Raw genomic sequence first — 23,368 nt, 5'->3', positions numbered from 1 at the left:
AAGGTACTGAAATTCTTTTACTTGTAATCGCTTGTTGTGATAATAACAAAAATTGCCTTAATTGTCATCAATTGCACTTGCATGATGCATCTAAAGGCGTGCAGCAAGAATTTGAATACTACTGCTATCATCAACGCTTCCTCCAAATCTTCTTGGCTTTTCTTGAAAAATTTCTAACCATAACTGTGTCAAAGAATGTTAAGGGAAGTTCTTCATCAACGGGAATTTCTAACCATAACATTCTCTGACATAGTTATGAATAGAAATTTTTCAAGAAAGTGTTTTATCTACAAGTGTTTTTCAAAGTGTAAGAAAGTGTTTTATCAACAAGTGTTTTATTATGAAAAAAGCAGTATCATGATCCCTCTGATTGTTTCTGTATATCAAGACTCACAAATTAAAAGTAGATGAATGTACAAAAGCAACATAACATGCAAGCCCAAGTTACACATAACATTCTATATACACATAACATTCAAAAGTTTTTTAGATTTGATTGAGTTTTTTAAATTTTGGTCCTAATAGAAAAAAAAAAAACTGGCATACATATGCAATTTGAAAAAAAAAAGAAGATTTGCCCTTAAATATATATATATATATATATATTTTTTGGATCTCCTCTGAAATAGCGTCAAGTTCTATTTTGATAAATATGTTAAAATGTTTAAGAAACATTTATTTTATATGTTATACTTTGTTGACATTTTTATGATATCAAATGTTTAAGAAACACTTATTTTATATGTAGTATTTTGTTGAATATGAAATAGATGTTAGTTTTTATTTCCATAAAAAAAAAAATTGTTTTAAGCTTTGCCTCCCAGGTTCGAATCCTGATTCCATCCCTGAAGACAAGAAATTTTTAAAACTCCACAATTAAAGCCCCAAATCCAACTCAAAAAGACAAGAATTTAAGGTGATACTATTTTGAAAGTCCAGATTTCAATTTGAAACTAACAAAAAGTATGAGGCTTAATTTGTAATAATCTAAAACTTAATGGATAAGTTTTAAACTTTGATATTTTAGGTATTAATTTTAAACGACAATTATGGAATTTTGATTTGAAACCACCCCTAAAATATATGGTTTAAAATGTAATTTTCCCTCATCTTATTCTCCACCTCTGCAACTTAATCTCATTCTTGGTGACTAAAATTACTGATTTGCGACAATTTTTGGCATTGAATATCAATGTAGTGACGTCATTTTGTACAATAAGAAGTAGCAAAAATGAAGGACTCTCTAGAACATTGCCCCCTCAGCCACAGCTATAGACTAGGCTGCACCATTACACAACTTAATTACCCTTAATCCATTAGCACTTCCCTTAACCCGAAATCACGAATTCCCACTTAAATGTGAAACAATAATTCAGATGAAACCAAACCATGGGACCACAATAATTAAAAGATGAAGCTATGTGACTCTGTAATAAGTGGTCGAGAACGGCTACCCCATTAAGGCCACTCATTCTCAACGTGAAAGACGGTTGAAAAATCATCTAGATATTATTTTCAAGTCTCCTACGAAAATAGGAATTTAGGAGATATTTGTCAATGTCAAGTGTGAACTGGAGAAAACAAAATAAGAAGAAAGTGGTCAACTGGTCAGCAATGGCTACTTCAAGTCTGTAGTAAAAGGCTACTACTTCTCTGTTTTGCTGAGAAGAAAGAAAATGCTACTCATTCTCAACTCTCAAGTGAAATACAGAGCAGAGAAAAACCATCTTTATATTGTTTAATTTATTTCTCTAGTTTGCGATCCTCCCTATTTATAGTATTTCTTTTATCACCTTCAATTGTAAACTCCGCTTGTAAGCTCTCGAAGTCTACAATTCTTCTCAAGAAAATATTCCAGTTTAATTTTCAAGTAAGTCTATTCTTTAAAATATTTCACCACTGTATTTGCATATTTTAAATATTTAAAAGCATTAATTAGCTTTTGTTTTTATAGTTGATAATTTTTTCTTTTGGATCTCCTAGGTTCCTACATCTATCTTCAAGTTGAATATCAGATGGTGTAAATCTTGGGTATCCATTTCGAGTAGTGGACTCAGGACCGGAGGTTGGAGTTGAAAATTTTAAATATTATTTTATTAATTTGAATATTTTAAATTGTAGTTCATTTCTACTTATGTCTACATCATATATTCATTCTTTATTAATTATTGAGACCACACTTCATGAGGTTGAGGTTGAGATTGGGTCAGTTTGAATTTTTAATTTTTTTTTAGGGGAGTTTGAATTTCTAATTGTTTTGCTTTTAATCAATTAATTTGTACTTTTATTAGTAAATTTCATGAGGAATAAATAAGGGTTTTCTATCTTTTCAGTTGGTGGAATCACTTCATTTTATGTATTAATATGTTCTATTCTCTCTCATTGGTCACCTATTGTCTAACTGTTTGGTTTAAAATGCAAATTGCAATGCTTTTATTATCAATAAAACTTATAATTTGAAAAGAAAAAAAGGCCAAATTGCTTGATCAATTAATGATAAAAATGAATAAAAACCCTGGATCATGCTTTGGGTGTTCTACTTTATATTCCACCAATTACATACTATTACATAGTTTTTTTTTTCTCCTCTCATTTTCAAGTAACCAAAGTATATTGTTTTAAAAATAAATAAATCAAAAATCAAACATCAAACACATTACATACTATAATTGATGAAGTATAAACTATAAGTATAAAGTGAAACACTAGAGTAGGACATGAGACTTTTGTTTGAGAATACGAAGATTCAAAACAATTAAAATAAATTGGTCCCTTATGGAAACATGACTCTATGGTTTATTAATATAGAAATAATAGATCAAGGACAATTGAAATGTAAATGGTAAAGCATCTCTTAAACATGGCAAATCAAACAATTGTGTTAAACTTCATCTCTTATTAATGATTTAATTGTCACTTGAACAAGTTTAATATGTGAAAATTTATATTTTTGTCGATGTCTTTTACTGTCTTTACTTGAGAATAAATGCAATTATTATCATGTAATAATTTTTTTAACATATTTAAATTTAGTAATAAGATAAGAATGATATTTTAGAAAGACTCAATTATTTTTGTAAGTGCACAAATGTACTTGGCCTCAAGAACAGTTATGGGCCCAGGCCCAATGAGCCTTAAACAATATGAATTTGTAGAGGGTGGGCTTGAAACCCAGGTTAGAAGTGTGTGGGGATTAAATGACAAATTAAAGATTACAAATACTTAGAGACAACGAGGGATATTGTAAATCGGCTTCCTCGGATGTAAGCCAAGGGCTGTTCTTATATTATATCTTTCTCCTTGTCTGTTTTCTTTTTTAGATTACAAAAGTCCCCCCTTTTCTATTCCAGGTTCCTCCTTAAATACTCCTCTTTTGAACACTTTGTACACGTGTTGCCCCACCTCCCCCTTAGCCTAGATATTTCCCTTCTCAGTGCCTTTGAATAGTAACCAGAAGTTTCTCTTCTACTGTTCAGGTGTCACTTCCCCATAAATGCGGCCAGGGTGGTAGGTGCAGGGTCTTTAATGTGGAGGTAGCAGCCTTTATCTTTGACATTTCTTCAACACCGGTGCTTCTTGGGCGTTCTAGGGCTCCCCCCTTTTAACCATTGGCCTTAACCATGTCATCCCCTAATCTTTACTATGAAATCCCGAGTTCTTCGGTGTTCATCCGAGGGTAAGGTCACCCTCGGCTGGATCCTCGGATCCTCGGCGTATGGGCCGACCCATAGTACTAACAAATTCTAAACCCAGGATCAGGTCGGCCTTCTTTAACAAGGCCCAAAAGGCCCATGTTCCCATCAGGATCTTTTTGCCCCACACAATAGCCCCTCAAAACTCTAATTTTCAACGTCCGAGGAGAAAAATAGGGTTTTGATCCGACGAGAACCTACTCTACTCACTTTGCGAGTAATGGCACGTGTGGAAATCGTTTCGTGTCCCAGAAGATGCCATTTGGCGGTTTTATTTTGAACAACGCGCGTATTTATTACTGCCAGTTACACTTTGTCCCTCACGTTCAACGATGAGATGGACATCCAACGGCCCTCATTACTCCACGAAATTTTAGGCGGGACAAATATAATTTCGAGGCCGCCTTTTCGCACGTCGTGACGCTTCGGGAACCTGCGCCTTCATTTAATTCCTCAGGGGGTAATCCCATCAAGACATCAGCCATCATACCTTACTTGCAGAAAACCGTGGAAATTTGCACACCTTCAACCTTGTAAGTTCTTGCTCCTATTCTTAACCTTTTCTCCTCGATATTTGTCCTCGGCTATCACTACAAACACTCTCCCTTTTAGAGTTTAGTCTATCGTTCCTCTGTAATGGGAAAATTCAAGTGTCTAGTTGATACCGCCGCTGGGATGGAAGGCTTTAGGGCCAAATACCGTATTCCCAGCGACGTAGGGTTAGAATATTGCCCGGCAGAAGCCGTGGCCGGTTCTAGGAAGGAGGGAGAGGTTATCATTCCTATGATAGCCTTTATAGAGGGTGGGATGACCCTTCCAATGAAACCTGTAACTAGGGAGTACCTTCGCAACCACCGGTTGTGTCCCGATCAATGCCTCCCAAACGTTTTTAGAGTTTTGGGTAGTGTAGATGCTCTAAACGAGCAGATGGGTTTAAACCTCACATGGCACGATGTCGTGTTCCTATATGAGTCCCATAAACTTTCTAAGGTAGGTTATTATATTAAGTCTCGGTCCAGCACCGTTAGGCTAATCTCCTGTCTGCCCAAATCAAACAAAGGCATGAAGGACGACTACTTGATCGTGTCTGGGAACTGGCACGACGGCCTCCACTGCCCAGTTCAGTGGGGGGATCCAGGTGCGATGCCGTAGGATTAATCTCCCCACAACACAACTCCTTCTAACACACACAGAAATGCGTATTCGTACTTGCTTAAAGTTGTTAAACATCTGTGTGAATCTGACCAAGTTTGTTTGTTTTGACGTCTTTTTGCAGATAAGCAGCACGTGCGTCCTCGTCTGAGTCACTGTAACATCGCAAATCTAAACCGAGTACTTCGCTCCGAGGTGTTCGTTAGCGAAGACTTACAGCTCTGGGCCGCTCACCTCATTCTAGGGTACAATCCCCTTTCCTCGGACTTCCAGGAGATAGAGAACGCCATAATCGCGGGCGACCGAAGACGAAGGAGGATAAACGTAGCTCGGCCCCACTTTCTGGACGACCGCGACCTCCCGGACGCTCCTAACACCATTTTGTACAACCGGCCAATAGCAGCAGTCCCCCTTGCTGTGCACTCACAAGCAACTGTCGTTCCAGAAGAGCAGGTGTCTTCTTCACACACACTTGACGACGAGATAGATCAATTCCATCTCGAAGACACCGAGAGACCTCGCGGGAACCAGTTTGTGGTACTTTCCGACGAGGAGGAAGAAGCCGCCGAGGCCTCTGGAATTGCAGGGTTTGTGGTTGCCCTTCCCGAGGACGAATTTGAAGAAGACATGGGAAGAATGGAGGGTCTCCTCACCAATAGGGCTGCTAAAGTGGCAGAGAAAAAGAAGGGGACGTCTCAAGTTCCCCCATCCTTACCACCTCCCTCTCCTCCAGCTGAGCCAAAACTTCCAGCCGAGGATCCAAAGAAGAAGAGGAAGGGGGACAACGAGGGGACGATTAATAAAGACCCCAAGAAATCACGACAACAACTCCCTCCGGCCCAGCAGCAGAAGGTGGACAAGGGCAAGGGTAGGGCCCGCTCGGTTGAAATCGAGGAATTCAGGGACAAGGCTGAAGTGCGCCGAGCACCGACCACCTGGTCCCCCGATCTAAGACTGGACGGCGCACCCATCTCCTGCCAGTCCAGTATAAGGGCGGTTCAACAAGGCCATGCCCACCACCTGGCCGAGGTCCTGGAACGCCCTCTCCTGCTGCCCAAGGACATGGAGACCTTGGAAAAAATGGGCCAGCCACAACTATTCCTCTCCCTAAAAAGAGACTTAGCGCTGGTAAGTGTTTCTCCTTTTAACAATATTTATAAGTAAGTTTGTTTTTTACTGTTCCTAACTCCATCATACTTTATTACAGGCTATTCAGGAGGTCTTCGTAGCTGAGAAGTTTATTGAAGACACTCGAAAAATAGCCAGAACTGAGCTCGAAATCAGGATGGAAACTGAGAAGTCCTTAGGCACAGCCCTTGCTGAGAATGAGAAGTTGACCTCGGAGGTGGCTGATCTGAGGAGAGAGAAAAATGGGGTCGAGTCAAACTTGAAGACTATGCAGACCCAGATAGAAGGACAGCGCCAGCTCCTTCGTGAAAGAGATGAAGAGCTCTCCCAGGCTCAAAGGGAGTGCTCGGATCTGAAGAAGGAATTGGCATTGATGAAGAAAGAAGCCAGCTCCTTCCAACTCTCTCTCCACGCTGCCAAGCAGGCAAGTTTCGATGAAGGGGTAGCAACCACAGAGGAGCAGCTGACAGAGGAGTTCGCGGCTTTATGCCGCGAATACTGTCAAAAAGTATGGGGGGAAGCTTTAAACGTAGCAGGAGTTCCTCCATCTTCGGATCTGAGGAAGTCCGAGAACGTTTGGCTTCCTCTGGAAATACAGGAGATTGAAGAGGCTCCTGCTGCAACTCCTACCCCCGAGACAACTCTTCCTGCTCTTCCTCCGGTGGTCCCACGGCGGATTCCCGATCCTACGTAACCTTCTGGTTCCCACAAAGAGAAGGAAGGAGGAGGTGATGCAGAGAAGGACTTGAGCCAGACAGCGGAACCCAACGTCCTTTCAACGAAGACAGCAGATAAGGGAAAGCAAGTCTTGACTCCCTTTGAGCTGGAGTTGAGAAAGACCGAGGGCACCAGTACCTCTCAGCAAGATCCTCCTCCAAAAGCTTAGGACTTTAGCTTAGGGCTTCTCTTTTTCCATTTTTGAATTATATATGTAATGTACATTTAACAGATTAATGAAGAACAATTTCGTTTGCTTTTCACTTGGGTTATATCTATTTTTACTTTAATCTTTTTGTACTTATTACAAAAGCTTCCCATTAAGTCATAGCAAAAGTTTCTCAGAGTACACAAATCTAACTCCAAGGATTGCACAATCATAACTTCCACATAATCATGCGTATATTATTAAAGATTCAATAAAAGGTGACATGGTTAATATATTTGAACAACGCCTCGATTAAGAAGAAGAGAAGGCCTCATATAACGATTAAACCCTTGTAATGCATAGCTCTGTTTCTAGTAAGATGTAAGATCCGAGTTAATAAACAGTAACGCATTAACATCCAGACATAATACGGGAATGACTTTGATAAAAGTTGTGGTCAGAAGATAAGACTTAACCAATTCTCCGTTTGATTCTTAAAGGTTATAACTTCAAATGTAAAATTTCCCAAAGCAGGAGGTCCGAAGACCCAACATAATTGAGGTTCTGTTTAACAAATGACAAGACGTCAATTTTCACAAGGTTTGTGGTCCGAGGACTACACTTAACCAAGTTTCTATTTGATTCTTAAAAATGATAACTTCAAAGGTTAATTTTCCCAAAGTAGGAGGTCCGAAGACCCGACATAACTAAGGTTCTGTTTAACAAACGACAAGACATCAATTTCCACAAGGTTTGTGGTCCGAGGACTGCACTTAACCAAGTTTCTGTTTGATTCTTAAAATTGTAACTTCAAATGTTAATTTTCCCAAAGTAGGAGGTCCGAAGACCCGACATAACTAAGGTTCTGTTTAACAAACGACAAGACATCAATTTCCACAAGGTTTGTGGTCCGAGGATTGCACTTAACCAAGTTTCTGTTTGATTCTTAAAATTGTAACTTCAAATGTTAATTTTCCCAAAGTAGGAGGTCCGAAGACCCGACATAACTAAGGTTCTGTTTAACATATGACAAGACATCAATTTCCACAAGGTTTGTGGTCCGAGGACTGCACTTAACCAAGTTTCTGTTTGATTCTTAAAATTGTAACTTCAAATGTTAATTTTCCCAAAGTAGGAGGTCCGAAGACCCGACATAACTAAGGTTCTGTTTAACAAACGACAAGACATCAATTTCCACAAGGTTTGTGGTCCGAGGACTGCACTTAACCAAGTTTCTGTTTGATTCTTAAAATTGTAACTTCAAATGTTAATTTTCCCAAAGTAGGAGGTCCGAAGACCCGACATAACTAAGGTTCTGTTTAACATATGACAAGACATCAATTTTCACAAGGTTTGTGGTCCGAGGACTGTACTTAACCAAGTTTCTGTTTGATTCTTAAAATTGTAACTTCAAATGTTAATTTTCCCAAAGTAGGAGGTCCGAAGACCCGACATAACTAAGGTTCGTTTAACGTACGACAAGACATCAATTTTCACAAGGTTTGTGGTCCGAGGACCGCACTTAACCAAGTTTCGTTTGATTCTTAAAATTATAACTTCAAATGTTAATTTTCCCAAAGTAGGAGGTCCGAAGACCCGACATAACTAAGGTTCTGTTTAACAAAAGACAAGACATCAATTTCCACAAGGTTTGTGGTCCGAGGACCGCACTTAACCAAGTTTCGTTTGATCCTTAAAATTGTAACTTCAAATGTTAATTTTCCCAAAGTAGGAGGTCCGAAGACCCGACATAACTAAGGTTCTGTTTAACATATGACAAGACATCAATTTCCACAAGGTTTGTGGTCCGAGGACCGCACTTAACCAAGTTTCGTCTGATTCTTAAAATTGTAACTTCAAATGTTAATTTTCCCAAAGTAGGAGGTCCGAAGACCCGACATAACTAAGGTTCTGTTTAACAAACGACAAGACATCAATTTCCACAAGGTTTGTGGTCCGAGGACTGCACTTAACCAAGTTTCTGATTGATTCATAAAAATGAAACTTCAAATGTTAATTTTCCCAAAGTAGGAGGTCCGAAGACCCGACATAACTAAGGTTCTGTTTAACAGATGACAAGACATCAATTTCCACAAGGTTTGTGGTCCGAGGACTGCACTTAACCAAGTTTCTGTTTGATTCTTAAAATTGTAACTTCAAATGTTAATTTTCCCAAAGTAGGAGGTCTGAAGACCCGACATAACTAAGGTTCTGTTTAACAAACGACAAGACATCAATTTTCACAAGGTTTGTGGTCCGAGGACTGCACTTAACCAAGTTTCTGTTTGATTCTTAAAATTGTAACTTCAAATGTTAATTTTCCCAAAGTAGGAGGTCCGAAGACCCGACATAACTAAGGTTCTGTTTAACATATGACAAGACATCAATTTTCACAAGGTTTGTGGTCCGAGGACTGTACTTAACCAAGTTTCTGTTTGATTCTTAAAATTGTAACTTCAAATGTTAATTTTCCCAAAGTAGGAGGTCCGAAGACCCGACATAACTAAGGTTCTGTTTAACAGACGACAAGACATCAATTTTCACAAGGTTTGTGGTCCGAGGACTGCACTTAACCAAGTTTCTGTTTGATTCTTAAAATTGTAACTTCAAATGTTAATTTTCCCAAAGTAGGAGGTCCGAAGACCCGACATAACTAAGATTCTGTTTAACAAACGACAAGACATCAATTTCCACAAGGTTTGTGGTCCGAGGACTGCACTTAACCAAGTTTCTGTTTGATTCTTAAAATTGTAACTTCAAATGTTAATTTTCCCAAAGTAGGAGGTCCGAAGACCCGACATAACTAAGGTTCTGTTTAACATATGACAAGACATCAATTTCCACAAGGTTTGTGGTCCGAGGACTGCACTTAACCAAGTTTCTGTTTGATTCTTAAAATTGTAACTTCAAATGTTAATTTTCCCAAAGTAGGAGGTCCGAAGACCCGACATAACTAAGGTTCTGTTTAAAAAACGACAAGACATCAATTTCCACAAGGTTTGTGGTCCGAGGACTGCACTTAACCAAGTTTCTGTTTGATTCTTAAAATTGTAACTTCAAATGTTAATTTTCCCAAAGTAGGAGGTCCGAAGACCCGACATAACTAAGGTTCGTTTAACGAGATGACAAGACATCAATTTCCACAAGGTTTGTGGTCCGAGGACCGCACTTAACCAAGTTTCGTTTGATTCTTAATATTGTAACTTCAAATGTTAATTTTCCCAAAGTAGGAGGTCCGAAGACCCGACATAACTAAGGTTCGTTTAACAAACGACAAGACATCAATTTCCACAAGGTTTGTGGTCCGAGGACCGCACTTAACCAAGTTTCGTTTGATTCTTAAAATTTTAACTTCAAATGTTAATTTTCCCAAAGTAGGAGGTCCGAAGACCCGACATAACTAAGGTTCGTTTAACAAACGACAAGACATCAATTTCCACAAGGTTTGTGGTCCGAGGACCGCACTTAACCAAGTTTCGTTTGATTCTTAAAATTGTAACTTCAAATGTTAATTTTCCCAAAGTAGGAGGTCCGAAGACCCGACATAACTAAGGTTCTATTTAACAAACGACAAGACATCAATTTCCACAAGGTTTGTGGTCCGAGGACTGCACTTAACCAAGTTTCTGTTTGATTCTTAAAATTGTAACTTCAAATGTTAATTTTCCCAAAGTAGGAGGTCCGAAGACCCGACATAACTAAGGTTCTGTTTAACAGATGACAAGACATCAATTTCCACAAGGTTTGTGGTCCGAGGACTGCACTTAACCAAGTTTCTGTTTGATTCTTAAAATTGTAACTTCAAATGTTAATTTTCCCAAAGTAGGAGGTCCGAAGACCCGACATAACTATGGTTCTGTTTAACAGATGACAAGACATCAATTTCCACAAGGTTTGTGGTCCGAGGACTGCACTTAACCAAGTTTCTGTTTGATTCTTAAAAAATGATAACTGCGAGCGTCAGAGCTACTCATAACTTTGAAATACAAACTGACAAAAGCTCATTTCATTAATAATAATACCTTCTAAGATTATTTACATTCCATGGACGTGGTACAATTCGTTCGTCTAGATCAGCTAGCCTATATGACCCTATGCCTGCTACTGAAACAATGCGATAGGGGCCTTCCCAGTTAGGTCCCAGCTTACCCCATGCTGGGTTCTTAGAAGTGCCTACAACTTTCCTTAATACAAGATCACCAGGTGCAAGTGGTCTTAGCTTCACATGGGCATCATATCCTCGTTTTAGCTTCTACTGATAATAAGCCATTTGGACCATAGCTGCCTCACGTCGTTCCTCAAGTAAATCAAGATCTTTCTCTAGAAGTCCCTTGTTATTCTCTGGGCTAAAAGAACTTGTCTTTAGAGTAGGAAAACCAGATTCCAATGGTATCACCGCCTCGGCACCATACGTCATAGAGAATGGCGTTTCTCCAGTGGACCTGCGCGGTGTGGTCCGATATGTCCACAGGACATGAGGGAGCTCTTCTACCCATCTGCCTTTCGCATCGTCCAACCTCTTCTTCAGCCCGTTAACTATGACCTTGTTAATCGCCTCGGCTTGTCCATTTCCTTGAGGGTAAACTGGGGTGGAATATCTGTTTATGATACCCATGTCACCACAATACTTCCTAAAAGCCCTACTATCGAACTGGACACCATTATCAGAGATGAGTGTGTGTGGTATTCCGAATCTAGTGACAATATTTTTCCATATAAATTTCTTGGAATCAATATCTCGTATATTGGCTAAGGGCTCAGCTTCAACCCATTTAGTGAAGTAGTCTGTTCCCACGAGCAGCCATCTTTTGTTGCCAGCAGCTCTCGGAAATGGCCCTACAATGTCCAAGCCCCATTGTGCGAAAGGCCAAGGGCTGGAAAGAGGGTTAAGAACCCCTCCAGGTTGGTGGATATTAGGGGCGAATCTCTGACATTAATCACACTTTCTGGCATAGTCCTGAGCCTCCCTCTGCATATTGGGCCACCAATAACCCTGAGTCAGGGCTCTATGGGCTAAGGACCTTCCCCCAGTGTGGCTCCCACAAATTCCCTCATGCAATTCCTCCAGTAATGCTTCTGTTGATTCAGGGTGTACACACAACAAGTACGATCCTGAAAAGGATCGTTTGTATAGCTTCTGGTCCTCGGACAACCAGAAACGCGGCGCCTTTCGACGTACCTTTTCTGCTTCAACCTTGGCTTCGGGAAGAATGTCATTTTTAAGAAAAGATATGATCGAATCCATCCAACTAGGACCAGGCCTTATTAGATGGATGCGAGGTGCGTTAGCAATTACAAGAGAAGGTTCTACCAAATCCTGAACGAGGATAACCCTTGGTAAACCTTGAGCCGAGGATGTTGCCAACGTAGCCAAGAAATCTGCATGAGTGTTTCCACTCCTAGAAATGTGAGCTAAGGCAAAGGAGTCAAATTCAGCCTGCTGGCGTTTGACCTGGGCCAAATATTCCTGCATTCTAGGGTCTCTAGCCTCCATGGTTCCCATGACCTGGCCGACCACTAACTGAGAGTCCGAGAACACGTGGATTTCCTTGCCACCCATCTTATGTACCATTTGCATGCCTACCAAGACTGCTTCATACTCGGCCTCATTATTAGTAGCCGAGAAGGCCAATCTCAAAGATTTTTCGAAGACAATTCCTTCAGGGGACATTAGAACAAGTCCAACACCAGACCCTCTTTGATTAGCAGCCCCATCCACATAAACTCTCCAAACCGAGGGCGATACGTCTGTGATCACACCGACTGATTTTTCACCCATGTGTGCTTCTTTTGAAGTTTCTTCTAACAATGGTTCAGTAAACTCTGCCACAAAATCAGCGAGGACCTGTCCCTTTACCGATGTGCGAGGCTTGTATTTAACATCAAAGGCTCCCAAAATGGTTCCCCATTTTGCCACCCTGCCAATAATCAGCACTACGCAACACAGCCTTAAGAGGCAACTGGGTCAAAACAACCACAGTATGAGATTGGAAATAATGAGGAAGTTTGCACGTGGCGTGGACTACAGCCAGAAGTGCTTTTTCCAAGGGCAGATAGCGCACCTCGGCCTCATTCAAGGATTTACTAACGTAGTAGATCGGTCTCTGTACTCCGCTTTCGTTCCTTATAAGGACTAAGCTCACCGCGTGAATAGCCACGGCCAGATAAGCGAATAATACCTCGTCCACCTCAGGGCGAGATAAAATAGGTGGCCGAGAAAGATATTGCTTAAGCTGTTGGAAAGCTAACTCGCAGGCCTCGGTCCATTGAAACCCTTTCCACTTGTGCAACAACTGAAAGAAAGGACGACACCGGTCAGCTGACCGAGAAATAAATCTATTCAACGCAGCAATCATTCCAGTCAATTTTTGAATCTCTTTTGGGTTCCTAGGCGGCTGCAAATTCTGAATAGCCTTAACCTGCACTGGGTTTACCTCTATGCCCCTATGAGTAATCATATATCTCAAGAACTTTCCGGATCCCACGCCAAAAGAACACTTGGAGGCGTTAAGGCGCAACTTATACTTCCTTAGCATCTGGAAGGTGTCGGCCAGATCTGTCATGTGTGAAGGTACTGTCTTACTCTTCACCACCATATCATCCACGTATACTTTGATGGTTTTCCCCGATTCTTGCCGTTCAAACATTCGGGTCATCATTCTTTGATAAGTAGCCCCAGCATTTTTTAATCCAAATGGCATAACCTTATAATGATAGTTCCCTGTTGGAGTAATGAAAGCAGTCTTCTCCTGATCCTCTAGCGCCAAGGGAATTTGGTGGTAACCCTGGAAGGCGTTCAAGAAACTCATCCGAGGATGTCCAACAGTAGCATCTACCAGTTGATCAATCCGTGGCATTGGGAACGAATCTTTAGGACAGGCCTTATTCAGATCAGTAAAGTCCACACATACTCTCCACTTGCCGTTCTTCTTCTTAACAACAACAGTATGAGCCAACCATTCAGGGTAGAAAACTTCTTTGATAGCCCCCGCCCTTTTGAGTTTAAGAACCTCTTCCTCCACGGCCTCAGAATGTTCTCGGGAAGATCGCCGAGGTGGCTGCCTCCTCGGAACAATGGCAGTATTGACGTTTAAGCGATGACAAATAAAGTTCGGATCTACGCCTGGAGCCTCATAGGGGTCCCACACAAAGACATCCAAATTATCCTTCAGAAACTTCGACAATTCCATCTTCTCTTGGTGTGGCAAAAGTATGCCAACTTGGAAGAACCTCTCTGGATCGTCTGTTATTATAAACTTCTCTAACTCCTCACAAACAGCCTCGTCTCCTGTCATCGCTCCAGATGCCTCCGGAGCTGTTAATTGCTATGACTCCTGGTTGGGCAAGGTTGATGACTCAATTTCCGACTGACGAAGCACCGCAGCCGATATGCATTGCCTAGCCACTACCTGGCTGCCGAGGATTTCCTCAACATGCTCCCCCGAGGGGAATTTCACCTTAACATGTAAGGTAGAGGAGACAGCTCCCAAAGCGTGCAGCCATGGCCTGGCGAGGATGGCTGTATATGGAGAGTACGCGTCAACCACAATGAAATCTACCTCAACCGTTTCTGTGCCGGATTGAACAGGTAAACGGATCTGTCCCTTCGGCACAACGGCCCTTCCTTCGAAGCTTATAAGTGGGGAGTCGTAAGGGATTAAATCTTCCAACTCCAACCTTAGCCCTTTAAATAGGTCAGGGTACATGATATCTGCACCGCTGCCCTGATCTATCATCACCCTCCTCACATCATAGTTTCCTATCCTGAGGGTAACCACAAGAGCATCGTCATGGGGCTGGATAGTCCCTACTTTATCCTCCTCGGAGAAACCCAAGACAGGTAAAGTGCCCTTTAATCTCTTCGGCCTGCGGATGGGAAACCGCCATCACCCTAGTGGGACCTGAGCCGGTCCTACCAGGTGCAGCGAAGATAACATTAATTGTCCCCAATGCTGGCCGAGATGAATTGTTCCTCTGGTTGTTTGAACCAACTTGACTGACCTGCCTAGTGGACTGACACAAGTGCTGCTTTAACTTTCCCTCACCGACGAGCTGCTCTAGATGATTCCACAGGGTCTGACAGTTCTCAGTAGTGTGACCCACATCCTGATGATACTGACAGAAAAGATTTTGATTTCTTCTCGCAGGGTCCCCTGCCATCTTGCCGGGCCATCTGAAGAAGGGCTCTTTACGAACTTTTTCCAATAGCTGATGCACTGGTTCTCGGAACACAGTATTTACAGCCTGAGGTGCTGCCGAGCCGGATTGTCCGAAGTAATCCCTCCTCGGCTTGTTGTTATGATATCTGTCCGACCTGAAATCCCTTCTCTCCTGTGGGATAACCTTCTCCTTTCCTTTTCCCTGCTGCTGGTCTTCCTCTACCCTTTTGTATTCATCAATACGATCCATAAGACGGCGTACGCTGCGGACGGGCTTTTTCGTCAAGGACTTTCTTAGGTCGTGATCAGTAGGGAGACCCACCTTAAAGGTATTAAGCGCCACCTCATCAAAGTCGCCGTCTATTTCATTAAACATCTCCCAGTATCGGTCGGAGTATGCTTTCAGTGTCTCCCCTCCCTTCATGGCCATGGATAGCAACGAGTCCAATGGCCGAGGGACTCTGCTACACGTAATGAATCGCGAAGCAAATGCCCTAATTAGCTCCCCAAATGAGCCTACAGAACCTGATTTGAGACCGTTAAACCATCTCATAGCCACAGGTCCCAAGCTAGAGGGGAAAACTTTACACATCAAAGTCTCGTTGTGAGAGTGCACTGCCATCCTCTGGTTGAAGTGACTCACGTGCTCCACCGGATCAGTCCGGCCATTATAGATGGTAAATGTGGGCTGGGTGAACCTCCTGGGAAGCCTCCCCTTCTCAATCCTCCGTGAAAACAGAGATTTAGAGAGTTGGTGCAACGCCCTACTCATGGTATCGTTGCCTAAGCCCCTAGAACGAAGCTTCTTACGTCTGCGGGTTGGCTGGTCGTCCTCCTCACCGGAGGATGTTGCGCTGGTGGGGGAACATGACCTTGAACTGTAAGCAAGTCCCCTATCCTTCTCTGAGGAAGAACTAGACGAGGACGGGGAAACCTTACGTTTAGCGCGGCGTAACTTCCTCTTCAAACGATTGATTTCCCTCTGCATGGATTTAGAACCCTCATCATGGGTAGTGCTACCCCCTCCATGAGTATGGCTAGCCCCTGGGTATTCTGTATGGACGCTTCCCTCACGATCCCTACGATGTTCAAGACGTTGGAAATGATCTTCCGGTTGTGATCCTTGTGACTCTGCATGGTGAGAGCCTAAGCCTGCCATAATATCCCTACCTCTTCTAGACTAGATTTCCCACAGACGGCGCCAATTGTAAGTGCACAAATGTACCTGGCCTCAAGAACAGTTATGGGCCCAGGCCCAATGAGCCTTAAACAATATGAATTTGTAGAGGGTGGGCTTGAAATCCAGGTTAGAAGTGTGTGGGGATTAAATGACAAATTAAAGATTACAAATACTTAGAGACAACGAGGGATATTGTAAATCGGCCTCCTCGGATGTAAGTCAAGGGCTGTTCTTATATTATATCTTTCTCCTTGTCTGTTTTCTTTTTTAGATTACAAAAGTCCCCCCTTTTCTATTCCAGGTTCCTCCTTAAATACTCCTCTTTTGAACACTTTGTACACGTGTTGCCCCACCTCCCCCTTAGCCTAGATATTTCCCTTCTCAGTGCCTTTGAATAGTAACCAGAAGTTTCTCTTCTACTGTTCAGGTGTCACTTCCCCATAAATGCGGCCAGGGTGGTAGGTGCAGGGTCTTTAATGTGGAGGTAGCAGCCTTTATCTTTGACATTTCTTCAACACCGGTGCTTCTTGGGCGTTCTAGGGCTCCCCCCTTTTAACCATTGGCCTTAACCATGTCATCCCCTAATCTTTACTATGAAATCCCGAGTTCTTTGGTGTTCATCCGAGGGTAAGGTCACCCTCGGCTGGATCCTCGGATCCTCGGCGTATGGGCCGACCCATAGTACTAACAAATTCTAAACTCAGGATCAGGTCGGCCTTCTTTAACACGGCCCAAAAGGCCCATGTTCCCATCAGGATCTTTTTGCCCCACACAATTTTGTTTCAAAAGAAATTAAAAAAAAAGTCAAAATTTTGGTCCATAAATTATATAATTCTTTTATCAAATTAACGTTATTTCTCAAAAATGAAAATTTAACGTTATTTCATTTTAGTCCTTAAATATATATATATATATATATATATATATATATATATTTTGTTGAGAATCCTACTCTTTAAATCTTTATAAACATTTATTGGTACCCCGCCTTCCCTTACCATTATTATGCAATAAAAAAAAAATTCTAATGTAAAGACTAATTTACACATCCTCCTTTTTTTGTGTATTTTTTTTGAAAGTTCACGAATCACATCCTTCTAGTGTTCGGTTTAATGTATAAATCACATATTAGACAACATCTGGTGTCATAAATACAAACCATGTGGAAATGATGATATTTTAATAATTGACATGTTTTGTTTACAAAAAAATATGTTGCAAGTTTTTTTTTTAAATGAAAATGTTGCCTGTGACAAATAGAAATATTTCTCACTGTTTAATTTAGATAAATACAATGATCATTGTTTAATTTAAATAAATACAAAAATCATTGTATCTACACCACTTATCCCCAAAAACAAAATCATTCTTCAACTTAACTGACGTACTGGTACACTTTTTGAGAATTAGAATACTTTCATGCACTATGTTTCTCACTTCTATTCTTTCTTTTTCTTTTTTTGTGCAGGTCTCCTAGGACCGACAAGCAACAAGTCAAAGCATGGCATTCTCTTTCTCTTTGGATGTGATATAATTGGAAGAAAGGGAGCCTAAAAATGGATCAGACTGTAGTGAAACTCTTGACTGACAATATCATTTCAATTCTTTCAACTGAAGCACCGTTGTTATGGGGGACTCGTGACGCAATTGAAGATATCAAGGATGAGTTGATAAGCATGCAATTGTTCTTAGTAGATGCTGATAGAAAGGGAGTAGGGAGTGAAGGAGAGAAAAATTGGGTGGCAAATGTGAGAGACATGGCGTATGATGTTGAAGACATTATTGATAAGTTCATGTATCACATGAATCGCCAACGAATTGTTGGTCGATATTCCTGGATCCTTCACCACACCATTTACTTTCCAAAAAATCTCTGGGTGAGGCGTCAAACAGCCACCAAGATACAAAAAATTAATGGGAAAATCAAGGGCGCCATACCAGAGAGAAACCAAAGATATGGTATTGATCGTATAGAGGGAACTAGTTCTAAAGATAATCAGAAATGGGTGGTGCGTCATGCTGAATCATCTCTTTTTTTTAAAGAAGACGAACTTGTAGGGATTGAAAAGAAAAGGCAATTGATAATGGATTGGTTGATGGATGGAGAACCACATCTGACTGTCATTTCGATAGTTGGGATGGGAGGTTCAGGCAAGACCACACTAGCTGCCAACATCTACAACAATGAAGATGTAAAGAAACATTTTGACTGTTGTGCATGGATCACAATTTCCCAAGAATATGAATTAGAAGACATATTGAGGAGCTTGATTAAGGAATTCCACGAGTCAAGGAAGGAAACAAATCCAGCAGACTTGAATTCCATGAACTACAGACTGTTAGTAAAAACACTGGTGAATTATTTAGAGAAAAAAAGGTATCTACTTGTCCTAGATGATGTTTGGGACACAAACCTCTTAGATGAAATAAAGGTATCACTTCGAGATAGTTGTTTTGGGAGTAGAATCATCCTTACAACTCGAAAAGAAGATGATGTAGCTTGCCATCAAATGGGAGGTAAACATCACATTCATAAAATGGAATTGTTGCTAACAGAAGAGGCTTGGGAACTCTTTTGCAAGAAAGCATTCTCAAGTAGTCCTAATGGAAGTTGTCCACCGGAGCTTAAATCTGTTGCTCAGGAACTTGTGGGAAAATGTGATGGCCTACCTCTAGCAATTGCGGCTTTGGGCAGTCTTATGTACTCCAAGAATATGTCTGAGTGGAACAAAATTTACAACAGCTTGAATTGGAGTCTAAGTAAAAATCCTAAGCTAGAAGCAGTGAAGAGCATTTTGTTGCTTAGTTTCAACGATTTACCATATCAATTGAAGCATTGTTTCCTATATTGCTCTCTTTTCCCAGAAGATCATGAGATTCGAAGAAAGAGGCTCATAAAGCTATGGATGGCAGAAGGATTTGTAGAACAAGATAAAAGGTCCATGCCAGAGGAAGTAGCAGAGAGCTATCTATTAGAACTCATTTTTCGAAGCATGCTTCAAGTTGTAAAAAGGAATGAATTTGGAAGGCCAAGGAGATGTAAAATGCATGATATTCTGCGGGAGCTTGCTCTATCAATATCAGAGAGAGAGAAGATTGGTGTTGTACATGTTGGAAGAGAAGAAATGACAGATTGCGAAGCACGCCGCATTTCAATTCACAAAACCGATGGAGAAGTCAAATCATTTACGGGTATGTCAAAGCTCCGTTCTTTTCTTGTTTTTAACAAGTCGTTGAAAACATTGCCTTCAAGAAGTAAAATGTTAAGGGTTCTAGATTTGGAGGATGCCCCTATTGATGAATTGCCTGATGAAGTATTCGAATTATTCAACTTAAGATATTTGAATTTAAGGGGAACTTTACTTAAGAAACTCCCAAATTCCATAGGGAGGCTCCTTAATCTTCAAACCTTGGACATCAGGGACACACAAATAAAGGCCCTTCCTCATGGAATTGGAAAGTTGCAAAGCTTGAGACATCTAATTCTACACCAATTCACTAGAAATTGGAATGATTTCAAATATATTACTGGGCCACGAACACCATCAAATATCTGTAGATTAAAAAATTTGCAAGTTGTGACATATTTAGAAGTAAAAGGTGACTTGTTGAAACAGATTCGGAGCATGACTCAACTTACCTCGATCGTTCTTTCAAATGTGAAAGCAGCAGATGAGATGGACTTATGTGATTCAATTCATAACATGAAGCTTATGCGCTACTTGGGTATCGTGGTTACAAATGCGAAGGAAACCCTCCGTATGGATGCACTTTCATCTCCTCCTACCAACCTTCAAAAGCTTGTTTTGGTTGGAAAACTAGAAAAGGTGCCACAGTGGTTTCATTCACTTCAAAGCCTCACATTTTTGTATCTGCATTGGTCGAGACTGGAAGAAGATTTGCTCCCTCAAATTGCTGCTTTGCCCCATTTGAGACGTCTTGCCCTTACTAATACCTATGTTGGAAAACAGCTATGTTTCAGTACAGGCTTTCTTAAGCTTTCAAGTTTGGTTATTCGTAATTTCCCTCAATTGAATGAGATAATAATAGAAAAGGGGGTGATGCCCAATCTGAAATCCCTAGTTATTCTCAGCTGTATGCAGTTAAACACAGTGCCCAAGGGCATTGAATACCTTCAAAATCTCCAAGAACTACTTTTGAAATCTGTCTTAATGGAACTTCAAAATCGCATTGAAGGAGAAGGAAGCGTGGATTTTCCAAAGGTGCAGCACATCCCAAATATCTACATCCGTTAGTAATCCGGAATGTTTAATGAAGGTAGCTTCTCATGTCTATCTATTATATTATATTATTAATTCACTTTGAAATGGAACTAATGTTTTCTGACATGAAAAATAAGTAATCTTTTCTAATGATTGATTTTACTTTACCGTATCTCTGTTTTTTTTTTTTTCCCCTGGGGTACCGTAGAATCAGGCTCACTAATGCTTTCTACTGCTTGATTGCTTGTAGTTTGTTTTAGCTACCATCTTGGCATAAGCACATCAAGTTCCTCAAAACAGATAGAATTAGTTTCTGGGGTCTGACTCTTAATGCTATGTGGGTATGTAAAGCCTACCATATGTTTGAGGAAAGTCCTCTGTGGACGTTGTGTGATTGGAAGATACAAATGGTGACTTATGTAATCCCAAGACTTTGCTAGATTTTTCATTACGTCTTTCATGCATATGATTTTCAATTGTACGTACAAAGGTTTCTTAGACTTGGTTTGGATATGATGTCTTATTTGTGATTTGGAACATGTATTGGTCTATTTTAATAAGCTACATATTTGCTCCATTTGTTTATATATATATATATATATATATATATAAATATCTGTGTTTCAAACTTCCAAATGCTTACTTTGCTTCTTGTATAATTTGAGAACTAGTTATCATGGAAAACTTTGATTAATAATAGCTTGGTACATGCTTACTGTGTCTTTTTGTTGATTCCCTTGTACATGCTTCTATCCATTTGAGCAGTAACATGTAAGTTGAGAAATAAATTTCTCGACTTTATACATGTTGTCCCTCATACTTTCCTCACAGGTATTCCCCTCCCAAAGCTGAGACATGGTTGTTTTTACTTTTTAGGAGATTGTGTAGGGGGGACTACTAGACTAGTGCCTTGTATAAAATGTTTCTCTCAAGAAATATCATTTTGTACAATCAGAAAGAAAAATGAGGGACTCTCCTCCAACTACATCCTTGCCTCTTCAGTCTCTTTAGCAACCTTAACTAAAGACTAGGCATCAACAAAAAAAAAACAATAAAGTTTAGGCCCTATTTGGTACATGATCTTAAACCCATGATTTCATTTTTTAAACAACATTACACATATTTCCACACACTTTTGTATCCACACCTATTTCCAAAAAAATTAAAAACTGTTGTTTAAACACATGTACCAAATAGACCCTTAAATTCTCAAATAATTTGAAAACAATGTCAATGTAAAAAAATTAATATAAATATTTTGCAAATTTTGCGACACATCAAAAGTGCGGCCGCCCAGTGGGACATCTTATAGAAGATGTTCTTAGCTTACAGTGATTTTTACCAACTTTTTTTTTTTACGTTTTTTTTTACCAACTGGAATACATGATTGTGTCCTGAAGTATTTAACAAATCTGCATTCTATTCCTTAATAGAATGATCACTACATTCTAATCCTCACGTGACCTTCCATCTGAAATCTTAATTTTATGAATAAAAAAATGGATGAATTTCAAGCAAATACCGCAGTGTCTTCCATCTCAAATGCTTAAATGGGCATTAGAGTGAGTGGTTTATTTCTTTTGGACAAGTACCAAGTAATTTGGAGTATAGTCACGTAACATTGCTGCATGATCTGATTAAACAGATTCAAAAAATCAATCATCCAGTCCAAGTGATCAATCCCAAGTTATATTTGAAAAAGCCAAGATCCAATGTCCAATGACAATTACTCACCGATGCCTCCAAAAAAGAAAATATAGGAGATAATTGCTAAATGCCGTCTCAACGTAGATCGTGATAGCTTTCTCAATATAATAAGATGATGGCTATACAAATGTGGAGTAATAATCCAAAACAATTAATGTCTCAGCAATAATTAAAAATAAAAAAGCAGACAAATTGTGAAGGTGAAAGCAAAATTCATAGATCGAGGGGTGGAGATAGATTCTTATGTCAGGGGAAGACAACAACCCATTTGAAAATGAAATAAAGCCGTCCGCTAATGGATACTATGATTTCACCTATACAATGGATACTATATCGTCCATTGAATGGACCGTCCGCTAATAGATACTATATGATTTCACCTATACAATGGATACTATATCGTCCATTGAATGGACCGTCCGCTAATAGATACTATATCATTCAAACGACTAACGTAGTGATAAAGCTAGCAATCACCTTTTTTGTTTTTCACTAGTAACCCTCCTAAAAAAAAAAAAAAAACCCCAGTCAATGATGACTACAGCTCATCTTCTAACATTTTTGAAAATATATGTCTTGGATGTTGAAAACTTATCTAGATTTTATTATCAAGTCTCCTACGAAAAAAGGAATACAGGAGGTATTACTCTTGTCAATGTCAAGTGTGAATTGGTGACATCTTTTCCAACATAATATGACTATTGAAGGCCGTCTCAAATAGCGAAGCACATGAGCTGTCATCTTTTTCCTAATAAATTAAAAAAATGTGAAGCAATAGTCTGAAAAAAAAGCTGTGTGACGTAATAATTCAAGAAACAGACCAGTGAAAGTCAAAAAAGCAGACAAGCAGTTAAGCAAAAAGTCGTAAAAGTGAGGATCATTCTACAGTACAGAGGAAAGCGCGAGGAAAAAGCCAAATGAAAACAAAATAAGAAGAAAGTGAAAACAAAATAAGTCAGAAAAGTGAAAAAAGTGCATAATCATTCTACAGTACAGAGGAACGGCCAAGTGAAAACAAAATAAGAAGAAAGAAAGTGGTTCACCGGTCAGCAATGGCTGCTTCAAGTCTGTAGTAAAAGACTACTCTCATTCTCTGTTTTGCTAAGAAGAAAGAAAATGCTACTCATTCTCAACTCTCAAGCGAAATACAGAGCGGAGAAAAATCATCTTTATATTATTTAATTTATTTCTCTCGTTTGCGATCCTACCTATTTATAATATTTCTTTATCACCTTCAATTGTATACTCCTCTTGTAAGCTCT

The 23,368-nt window shown here is 40.0% G+C and overlaps 1 protein-coding gene across 1 annotated transcript; it reads left to right on the top strand.

The window, feature by feature from the left end:
- Positions 1-1,541: 1,541 nt before the first annotated feature.
- LOC142619167 (disease resistance protein RPM1-like) lies at positions 1,542-20,927 on the top strand. The gene is made up of 4 exons (XM_075792245.1): positions 1,542-1,870; positions 1,984-2,065; positions 17,645-20,454; positions 20,650-20,927. The coding sequence occupies exon 3, from the start codon at positions 17,733-17,735 to the stop codon at positions 20,430-20,432; it is 2,700 nt and encodes an 899-aa protein (XP_075648360.1). The 5' UTR covers positions 1,542-1,870; positions 1,984-2,065; positions 17,645-17,732; the 3' UTR covers positions 20,433-20,454; positions 20,650-20,927.
- Positions 20,928-23,368: the final 2,441 nt, after the last annotated feature.

The sequence above is a fragment of the Castanea sativa genome, chromosome 12, assembly GCF_040712315.1.
Source record: "Castanea sativa cultivar Marrone di Chiusa Pesio chromosome 12, ASM4071231v1".
Classification (NCBI taxonomy): Eukaryota; Viridiplantae; Streptophyta; class Magnoliopsida; order Fagales; family Fagaceae; genus Castanea; species Castanea sativa.
Note: the sequence above shows the minus strand (reverse complement) of the source record. Positions and strands in the feature narration are given on the sequence as shown.

Bases quoted from the DNA above. Each gene is read 5' to 3' on its own strand.
- LOC142619167 (XM_075792245.1), top strand. From the start codon at position 17,733: ATGGATCAGACTGTAGTGAAACTCTTGACTGACAATATCATTTCAATT.